This window comes from Amblyomma americanum, chromosome 5 (assembly GCF_052857255.1).
Source record: "Amblyomma americanum isolate KBUSLIRL-KWMA chromosome 5, ASM5285725v1, whole genome shotgun sequence".
In the NCBI taxonomy this organism is placed as follows: Eukaryota; Metazoa; Arthropoda; class Arachnida; order Ixodida; family Ixodidae; genus Amblyomma; species Amblyomma americanum.
In genome coordinates this window covers 171408862-171419273 of record NC_135501.1, presented here as the reverse complement: position 1 = coordinate 171419273, position 10412 = coordinate 171408862, and the positions used below count along the sequence as shown (strand labels likewise).

General features: G+C 45.8%; 2 protein-coding genes across 2 annotated transcripts in view; both read left to right on the top strand.

The window, feature by feature from the left end:
- Positions 1–200: 200 nt before the first annotated feature.
- On the top strand, positions 201–2361 carry LOC144134337 (uncharacterized). Its single transcript, XM_077667274.1, has 2 exons — positions 201–383; positions 2108–2361. The coding sequence occupies exons 1-2, from the start codon at positions 218–220 to the stop codon at positions 2359–2361; spliced, it is 420 nt and encodes a 139-aa protein (XP_077523400.1). The 5' UTR covers positions 201–217.
- Positions 2362–2733: 372 nt separating this feature from the next.
- The window catches only part of LOC144134336 (phospholipid-transporting ATPase ABCA3-like), a 14599-nt gene continuing 6920 nt past the window's right edge, over positions 2734–10412 (top strand). Inside the window, exons 1-5 of the mRNA XM_077667273.1 lie at positions 2734–2853; positions 4096–4213; positions 5716–5870; positions 7179–7334; positions 8278–8450. Coding sequence (XP_077523399.1) covers positions 2749–2853; positions 4096–4213; positions 5716–5870; positions 7179–7334; positions 8278–8450 — 707 coding nt within the window. The 5' untranslated portion in view covers positions 2734–2748. The remainder of the gene's footprint in view (positions 2854–4095; positions 4214–5715; positions 5871–7178; positions 7335–8277; positions 8451–10412) is intronic.

Genomic DNA, 10412 nt, shown 5'->3' with positions numbered 1-10412 from the left:
ACAGTATGACGCTTTTCTGTGATGTGTAACTTCCACTCAACATGAGCGTTTCTAGAGATTGTGTCACTTCGATCTTCTCATGTTAGTTATTCTCCTGGCCTATGCCTTCTGCGCGTGTGCTGTAAAGGATACCCGTGACTGATACGATACAGCTGGCCTCTTGTGAAATTAGTGCTGCCGTAACGATTATGCAGCGCACTCCGCCGTGGCCGGGGCCATGCTGTACTGGACCTTCAGCTGCGTGATGCCGTTCCTGTTTCTGGAGCACGCCGGCGGGCAGGGCTACTACTACATTGCCCGCGGTGACAAGCTGCTCACCGCCATATTTCCGGGCATGAGTCTGCACTGGAGCTTCCGGGTGCTGGAGCGCTTCGAGAAATTCGGTGAGGCTTCCAGAAGAGTATACAAGCGCGAATCTTGTCACTGTGCACTGCCGTTCGGTTATTTATGAGCGATGGCTCTGTCGCTCCTATACCGGATTCGAAGCACGATTTAAAGAGCGCCGAAGAGGATCGTGCGCAAACTGGTAACGTAACGGTAGTTTTTCTGAAAGCGTGCGTGGTATATGGTTGTCCTCATGCTTTAAAATTATTCCAGCTCACACAGAAAGAATTGATCGTTATTCGTCAATGCTTTTGTGCAAGTAAGCATGTTTTGCTGTGCAGAGTTTTTGGAGTTTAGCCGTAGCCCTTGTTCGCCCAGCTTCCAAGGGGAATCGTGGTGCCTTCGTTATATCCATTATTTTGTTATAAACCGGTTCGTTATAACGAGGTTCGACTGCAGCACAACCGCATAACCTTGAATGTGACGGCAAATTAGGTCTATGCATCTACATTAGTCGTAGGCACCCGCGGCGATGATGCCTTTGAGATCCTCTGTCCAGTGTTCAAAAGGCAATGCTCTCAACCAGGTGCTTAACTGGCTGGAGCATAACTATTAGCTGGTGTACGCTTGGGATGCCTGCCTTCGTCCTGTAGGCAATTATAGAGACGGTCATTTTTCTGAACATTGTCATGATTGCGCTGAAAAGATTAAGAAACCAAGCAAACCTTTGTTCAGCGCATGCAAGATAGTGGCCAAGCATAGATGTCAGGATGTTAGAGAGATAATAGAGGCAGATTTGATTACAAAAGCGGGTCCATCCTGCGTCAGCGCACCATTTGTCTCACTGACTAAAAAAAAGAACAATGTTTTTGTGTGCGGCCACTTGATGTCGGCAGTGCTGTCCGTTTTACGTCATGCAGCAGCGTGTATTTAATGTGCTTGTTTGTGAATAAATCTTTAGTTGAAAGTAAGCGCTCGTGTTGTCCAGTCCTCCTTTGTCCCTGTTTTTTGCGCTTGGACATGATTGCAATGCACCAACTCGCACAAGGGTCTTTGCTCTTTATCCCCAGGTAGTCGAAATTATTCCGGAACCTTCCACTACGGCACCTCTTTCTTCCTTTCTTCTTTCACTCCCTCCTTTATTCCTTCCCTTACAGAACGGTTAAGGTGTCCGCCGATATGTGAGACAGATACTTGCGCCATTTCCTTTCCCCCAAAACCAATTTTCATTTTCATTGTTCAAAGTTGAGCTTTTGAGATCTATTGCCGGGTTCGATGCTGATCCGGAGTTCCCGGGTTCGAACCTGACCGCGGCGGCTGCGTTTTTATGGAGGAAAAACGCTAAGGCGCCCGTGTGCTGTTTGATGTCAGTGCACCTCAAAGATCCCCAGGTGGTCGAAATTACTCCGGAGCCCACCACTACGGTACATCTTTCTTCCTTTCTTCTTTCACTCTCCCCTTTATCCCTTCCCATACGGTGCGGTTCAGGTGTCCGCCGATATATGAGATAGACACTGCGCTGTTTCCTTTCCACAAAAAGCGATTAATATATATATATATATATATATATATATATATATATATATATATATATATATATATATTCCCCTCACTTTGCAAAATCTTAAAGCACTAAAATTGCATCACCAACACTTATCCAAGGTGTTTGGGCATCCATTGAGGCCTGGGTACTTTAAGAACTGTAACCTATATGCGCAAAAACAAATTCTTTGTTTGATATTTTGTATATAACCTTACTCCGCACACGTCTCTCGGACTACAGTCCAGCACGGAGCAAACTGGGCCAACTTCTACGACCGTGCCGCCACACCGGATAATGTGACGCTGGCTGAGATCGTCTTCATCGGCTTCACGTTCGACTGCTTCTTGGCCGTCGTCATTTGGTACCTCGACAATGTACTTTCCATGGGACCAGGGATACCCAAGTCCTTCCTTTATCCCTTCAAAGTGAGCCCCCAACAAGATTTCGCCGTACGCGCGGGTCAGACAACATCCGCGGTAAACATAGCGTCCTAACTTTAATGAATATTAATGTGACTGTATTAAAAGCTTCATCGAAAAAAAAATGTGGCATCGGTCATGAAATCCGACCATTGGCTGGAGAGGTGACGTCACCAGAACCGAAGTGACGTCCCTTCCTGTAAAGACATCAATAGCTTCTGATGCTATTGATTGCCAAAACCTAAATCAGGTGTCCCTCTAAATTTTTCTGTGCAAGCATACATGATATGTCTAAACATTGCGGAGATCTTCCTGGAATAGCGATTTGCGAAGAAAAAAAAATTGTATACTTTTATTACTAAACGCTCTTACTAAAACAAGATCTGAGGCCTGTTTGTTTATATTTTACAGAATGTTTTCGCGTTTTGCATTTCTCATTAGGCCGACTATTGGGTTCCAAGCATGACGTTTTCCCGTGCGCCGACGCGGGGGCCAAATGAAATGTTCAACTTTGAAGAGGAGCCCAGCGATCAACCCGTCACTATCGACCTTGTTCATGCCAGCAAGGTACAGTTATCAGGCTACTTAGGCAGGAAGGCTGACACTCATGGCTCACCGCGTAATATTCGCCTCCAAACGCTAAATAATTTATAACTGAATTTCTTCTTGATGCTTTTCTGGTTTCATTTACCGAAGGTTGGCTGTGACGTGTAGTTGAATTTCGGGTCACGTGAGGTTTGAAAAAAAAAAACTGTAGTATAACTGCTGATACGTCGTTTGATGCAATTCCGGCGCTTAAAGCATTTTGTTTCAAGTGTTCCAGTGATTTAGAACTATGTAACAGCGCTTATATTGCAGGTTGTTTCGTGCGTCACGTGAACTAAAGATCAACTACATGTTAGACGTCGTTCGGTTGATAAAAATGAAGCCGAATCAACATGAGAATTGCAACTGCAAATTATTTAGTGGAATAGGCGAATACCACGTGGTTGTCCATGTATTCTAACGTCTAACGCACATCATCTGAAAAAAAAAACGCAACTAATGTGAAGTGTAAGTCTTCAAAAAAAAAATTCTTGGGTAGTGACAGGAACGTAGGAACGTTTGTACTGACAGCGACTTGTGCAAAATGTAAATGGCAAATACAAATGGCGGAATTGGTCGGCGTTTTAATATATAGTAACATGGATTTTCCCGCTTTCACATGTAACGGAAAAAAGAATACTCCAATAGAGTACGTGTGCGACATGAGCACGCAAAACCACATCACTCCACTGTCGTCACGGATAGAGGCCATGGACAAAGATGGAAGGAAAACATAAGGTATCGCAAGTAATGCAAGACGTTGCAAGCCAAGAAAGATGCACACTGTCACTACGAAAGACAGTTGTTTTGCCAAAGTAGGCATGCTTACATGATGATTGCTGCCTCTGAATCAACACGCTTTTGTCTTCGCTAATGGCAATGATGACGACCTAGTTTTCTGGGCCTAAACTAAGCGAGGTAAAATAAGCACGCTGACTTTGTTATCCTTGCGCGCTAAGTTTGAAACACGCTTTAGTAGCCTCCTCAGTGAAGCATGAAAATAAACTTAAGGACTGCAAGCTCTGCATTCCGGTATAAGTTCTACATGGTCTAGTTGGCGTTGTCTTCTTTCAAGTGTGAAAAGAAAAGTCAGACTATAGCAGGAACTCCAAATCAATGTTTCGTAAATGGGCTAGGAAATCTAAATTACTTTCATAATCACGTGATGTAGAACGGCGCTTGAAATCGTTGACCTCTGAGTGCCAAGCGCGAATCGTTCCGCAGGACTATGATGGCGTGGTGGCTGTGAATGACGTCAGTCTGCGCATATTCGACAACCAGATCACGGTGCTCTTGGGACACAACGGAGCGGGGAAAACGACGCTTCTCAACATGATCACAGGTGAGCTGACGAGAAGCACTGAACACGGATGTGTTCAGTGTTTTGGGGCACGTGGGTGGTAGATCCCACGAATTTGAACTGGTTGCCAGTTGAACCTTTAGCAAGTCAAATATAAAATTCTATGGGAGAAATATTTTTTGTTGTTGTCTTCCAAACCCCCGTACGTTCCATGAAGGCAGACCGCTAGGAGCATCTAGGGGCCTCCAGGAAGATCTAGGGGCGTATAAGAGTACGTGCTTAGGCCTAGGCTTCTGATGATTGACCACTGTCTGCTGAATTCTCGGGTTAGGTGCTTACCCTTGCTATAGCTAAGAATATAGACATTATTCGTTGGTGATGTTTCGTTTGAAACCATTTGCTTGCTTTACATTATCGTCGTTCCTTTATGGATAGATACACTGTCTGCATTGAAAGTTGGAAGTTTATTAAGGAATACAAGCAAAGTTACAAGCGTATACAGCGAGAAGTCCCATGGTACATGACCACGGGTGGGACCTCCTATCACAATAAATTTCAATAAGCAACAAAATAGGAAATACACAACACAATAATTAGCGACGCAGAGAATAAATATATACATGTAATATGAGTTACCGAAACATTTAAATACAAACAATATAATGAAGGAGAATGCACAATAAAACACTCACAGATGCCGCGATACATAGGATCAATAACAAAGAAAAAATCCAGACATTAAGAAGGAAAAGCTTTAATTTGACCTTGAACAAAGCGTATTAGCTTGTTCATACTGCTAAGATCTTTTCCTGTACATCTGAATGTCCATGTCAGTAGCTTTACGTATGCGTTCGGAACATTGAGAGTTGGCTAAACGAAAAAGCACTTCGCTTGGGAAGAAGCGCTATGTTTCGAATCCAAGAGTAATTAGTAGTGGATTTCTTTATATGACAGCAGTTAACGTGTTCACGCAGGTTAACAACAGCGCATTTCCATGAATTTGTACATACATCGATTTAGTGACCAGCTCTGTTAAATTTTGATTGCAGAAGCTGGATTCACAAAAGTAGCTGTACCTGGGGGTTACTGGTGACCAACTTCACCTCCCGCTGCAGCCGAAACGGGAACTAGTTATAAAAACCTTTGGGCACGTATTATACAAAATTTAAGCCAAGTTACTGTTGTTTACTCATCAGCATCTCCATCATAAATCAGGCTATGTCCGATGAAGGCAAAAGGTCTGTCTGTAATCTTCAATTAGCCCTCTCCCCTCTTCTCCAGTAACCAGCCTCTGCCAACCTATGCGAGAAAATTCATCCAGCTACATCTTAACGAATATATTTTCGTGTCCAGGTCCGTATCTCCTACGATATTCCGCGGAAATCACCGCCTCTCTCCGCTTTGTTGCCTACACATTCTTGTCTTTCGTCTTACAACAAAAGGAAAAGACAACACTTAAGGGACTTAATCTAGGTTTTCAAACCTTGTCAAATGCCAGTTAATGCTGTGAGCCTCAGCTGCCCGTAACACCTCTTTCCACCCAGGTTTCGTGCCTGCCAGCTCGGGACGCGTGCTCGTTGGCGGCTACAGCATCGACACGTGCACCCGTGACGCCCGGCGCAGCATGGGTTATTGCGCCCAGTACAACGTGTTCTTTGAGGACCTCACCGTCGAAGAGCACCTCATGTTTTTCGCCATCGTACGCACTTGCATCCGTTCTAATTACGTTTATTCCCTTTTAGGGCGACGTGGTATCAAATTAGGTATAGCTACCGCACAAGGTTAAGCAATGCAGGGAGAGAGGGATGATCAAAGTACAAACGGCTGCATGCATTCCTTTGGTTAGCTTTAATAAAGCACGAATAGCGCCATGGAAGTCTCGCTCTGGTTTGCTAATGCCGGCAATAGCCCTGAAGAGAAACACACTTGTAGCATACTCTGAAGATAGTATCTCAGTATGGCAGTGCATGAACGAGTAGGAAGGTACTTAAATGGGCGAGCTGGAGTGGATTCATATTTAGAATTCACATTTAGCTTCATATTTAGAACAGAGGGGAGGGGGGGGGGGGGATATAGGCGCTCGTGTGCATGTTGCCTTAATTTAACTTTCGTCAGCTTGCGCTTAATTCTGTGATGCAATGCGTGAGACAGGCGGGTGCTGGCGTAATTGGCGATCAAGTTAATCTAAGCGCTTCGAAATAAACGTCTCGAAATCTCTCCTCATTGGAACTCTGATACGTTCAGCTGGCAGAATAAAGTGGATGTAAAATTCGGTGTTTGTGTCACTATTACTGCTACGGAAAGCAGTGCATTATCTTTTGTGGCATCCTTTTGCGTTAAAGGTTGTTTACTGTACACACACGCATTTTAGTGAAGGCGGGCAGTAATAAAGATCAATATAAAAGAATGGTGCGGTACAGAGGAGTACACTCCAGGGAACATACTAACGAAAGTCGTTGAACAATACAGCAGGGAGCTAGGCTACTTGGAAGGCTTGTACCAACGTGATCAGGATTATGGGGAAACAATCTTTTAAGTTCTCCAACACCGTTAACTTCTTTAGTTTGTTGTGCCCGATGTTTCCCTTTGAAACGACAGTGCAAAACAGCCTAAACTGAAGTGTTTACTTTCAGGCCAAACAGAAAATAAATTCTATTAATAACAGATTTAGTGTAACGTAGTTTTATTAATAAAGGGTCAAGGCAAAGAGATCTGGGTATCCTGCCTTCGTTTCTTCTGGCGCACTCAAACTTCAGATTGCGTCCCTAAGAATTGGACAGCAGGAGAGGAAAATGCGCAGAATGATGTACTTGCAGCAACAGTCAGTACCGCACAGTGCAGCTGCTACATCAACCTTTAGGCTAAAACTTCGTCCGTAAGCAATCCTACGTCTTGGGTATTCGAGACTGAGGCTTTCGCAGAGGGTGGTGTACCGTTGACCGCTGCTTTCGGCAATCTTCGAGGCAATGGGACTCGAAGCGCCTTCATAGGGGACGCACCTTTGCAGCTCAAGGGCGTGCGCTGGGACAAGGCGAGGGACGAAGTCTGGACTCTCTTGAACGATGCCAGTCTGACGGAGTGCCGCACGATGCTGGCCGTTGACCTTTCGCCTGGCCTCCAGCGCCGACTCTGCACTGTCCTTGCTATCGTGGGCACACCCAAGGTGGGACATCGGCCAACTGACTTCCAACTCTCTCCACAGCATGAGCGAGAAAGGGGGAATTTTCGCACAAACCAGGCACTTGGTTTGAAGCTGCATTCAGGAAACAGCGCAGTTGCAGCCTAGCGAGCGAGCCCCAAGTAGCTTTCAGCAGGAGTTCCAGTAATGGCCATTCATTCCATTTCACTCCAGTAGCGCGAAAAATCATAGTCATTCGTTCCGACGGGCATCCACTGGATTTAAAGATTCAAATGCAGAAATACTTTGTGGTCCTTTTGGTTTAGAAGTGATGCTGGTAAGCCTAGGTAAGCCTATATGTCATTTTTATCACGCGTCAGTGCATTCAGTCAGTCGTTTCCAGGCCGCCGCGGTGGCTCACTGGTTATGGCGCTCGTCTGATGACCCGAAAGACGCGGGTTCAATCCTGGCCGCGGCGGTCGAATTTCGACGGAGGTCAAATTCTAGTGGACCGTGTACTGTGCGATGCCAGTGCACGCTGAAGAACCCCAGGTGGTGTAAATTTCCGGCGCCCTTCACTACGGCGTTCGTCATAGCCTGAGCCGCTTTGGGACGTTAAACCCCCATAAACCAAACCAATCAGTCGTTTTTAGCAAGATTCGCTACACATTGGGGTTCTTACGGGGTCTTTTTTTTCTAGTGCGATCGCAGATGGCGTGTCTATTTACTTATAGCACGAAGAATGAAAAGATAAAAAAGACGAACGAAGGCTCCTACTTGAGTATGTGAGCCCAGTGGTGTACCGCGCAAGCGACTTGGCTGCCATGCGAAAATCTCCAAGTAAACGGCTCCGAGTAGTATGACCGTTATTCCATCTTCGGGCCCCCTGTTATTACCTCCGTAGGATATTTTGTTATCGCCTAAATAGTAGCCTCGGGCAAAGAAAAATATGGCCTGGTGTGCGGTGCCGTGCGTTTCGGGTGTGCAGGTGGTGATCCTGGACGAGCCGACCACCAGCATGGACACCGATGGTCGCCACGAGCTGTGGGAGCTGCTGCTCAAGCTGCGCCGTACCACGTGCGTCTTCCTCACCACCCAACACCTGGACGAAGCGGACGTGCTGGGCGACCGGATCGCCATCCTGGCCAATGGAGGCATACGGTACAAACTGGGGGATGGTTACGCCTATGTGGTAGAGGTAAAGTAACTTGGGGGCGGAACACTGCACTCAGAAGCAGAGCATCTAACGCGATAGCGTTAAGGAGCTCATGTCACAGAAAATCCGTCGGCGTCGTCGGCCGTGAGCGAAAAATCCACGAAATATCCCAAGAGATGCAACCTAGGAGGCAGGTGGGCCACCTGCGTCACATGGCCTTCCAGCGTCATCGCAACCTGCTCACCGGATTGTAAGCACACTGCTCACCGTGGCAGGTGGCAGTTAAATTATTGATTAGTCACTCGGGGAGAGCAACCTGGGCAGTACAAGAGAGAGGGAGAAAGACGGAAAGGCAGGGAGGTTAACTAGGAAGCGCCCGGTATGCTACCCTACAAGGCCCACCTCTGGGAGCAGCTGCTATCGCAGGTCAGTGGCGCATCTCTTAACCTCTGCACCACTGCGCCAGGAGTGGTTTGAGGATTCCCACGGATCTGTGAATGTGAAGTAGATAATGACCAATTACGCATATATGGGAATTAACCCATTAACGCTATCGCGTCATACTCTTAAGGCGGAGCTTAAGTGTACCCTCCAAGTTTTGTTTTCCCATCCTGTAATTGTCGCCGTCAATGAGCAAAGACTGCTATGTATTGAATATGCTTCACTGAGCCCTAAATTAAAGGAGCTTATAATTTGAGTGGAACAGTTCAGTTTCGCATCTTGGTTTCTACCTCGTAAAGGACATTAAGGGGAACTATTAGACTACAGAGGATGAACAGCTGAGCGAGTTGTCGATAGTTAACTATGGATGGTACAGGGCGAAACAGACGCGAAAAATAAAAGTAGAAGACGACACAAACGCTTTTCGCAGCGTAATTTTTTTATTGAGGAAAACACATCTTATACACCAACCATGTGGCACTGAAGTGCCTAGAGCGCTTGCCCGAAGCACCTTCAAGGCGTATAACTTAACATTTCATTAGCCATGCGGACACTGTGCCAAAAGCCGAGCCCCCCCCCCTCTCCCCCTTTGTTTAACCCCAGATATAGTCATGAACTAACAAGAACCGAAGCCTCTTTATCAAAGAGCAAAAAGAAGCTTGGTTTACACATTGTAGAGATCTGTTTCTTTCGAATGAAATATGCTTCCACTATTTCTCTTGTTTTCTCCCGGTGGCGGAACAAAATCTGTGCTAATAACCAAAGGACGGCACCTTTTCTTTTTCTTCTTTCCCGCAATCGCGGCACTGATCATTCAGATTGGAATACCTATAATCCGAGATGGAATTTAGGTGTTAATACATCGGCTGGTTTGGCCTATATACACTTTCTTGCTGACAGTGGGAGCTCATATACTGCTAAGCAGGCACAATTCACTAGCCTTGACCTGTTTGGAATTGGGAATTAGAGTGAGCTAAAGTTTGTCACCTTCTCATGACTTCCTATTGTGGCACGGCAGAGCCCGCTCAACTTTTAGGGCGCAGAAGAAACGACGCTAACCTCATATCATCCCGATAGATTTTTCAAACTGTCTTGAACGTATAGAATAACAGCCTCTTTTATATGTATTATGCCTTATCTACTTTTTGGTTTACAAATCCCGTCCTTGCCAATCACAGAAGCTTCTCGCAAGTTGCTGAGATAACACAATGTGGAAATCCTGCAATTTTTGTGCACTCTCAAACTGTATAACTTCAGCAACTTGCGAGCCTTACAGAATTTGAGACAATATGATCGTCTTGTGAATTTTTGAAAAATGGGGACCACATTTAGTCCGCAGAAAGGGGCTGATTCGATAGCAAGACCGTGGTCGAAGCTTCCTGACCGGCCGGCCAAAGAAGTTCAACATAGCAGGGTGGTGGTGGTGGTAATAACTTTATTGATAGAAATATATGGGCGGGTCGCTGTGTCGAGCCACTCTTCACATATTTTGACGTCGTCAGTGGCTCTTGTGGCAGTGTTGGAGC

What these genes read in the sequence shown, in the direction of transcription:
- LOC144134337 (XM_077667274.1), top strand. Translation starts at nt 218, where the DNA reads ATGCTGTACTGGACCTTCAGCTGCGTGATGCCGTTCCTGTTTCTGGAG. An exon ending in GGAGCGCTTCGAGAAATTCG is followed by an intron (nt 384 to 2,107) that starts GTGAGGCTTCCA and finishes CTCGGACTACAG; the next exon opens with TCCAGCACGGAGCAAACTGG.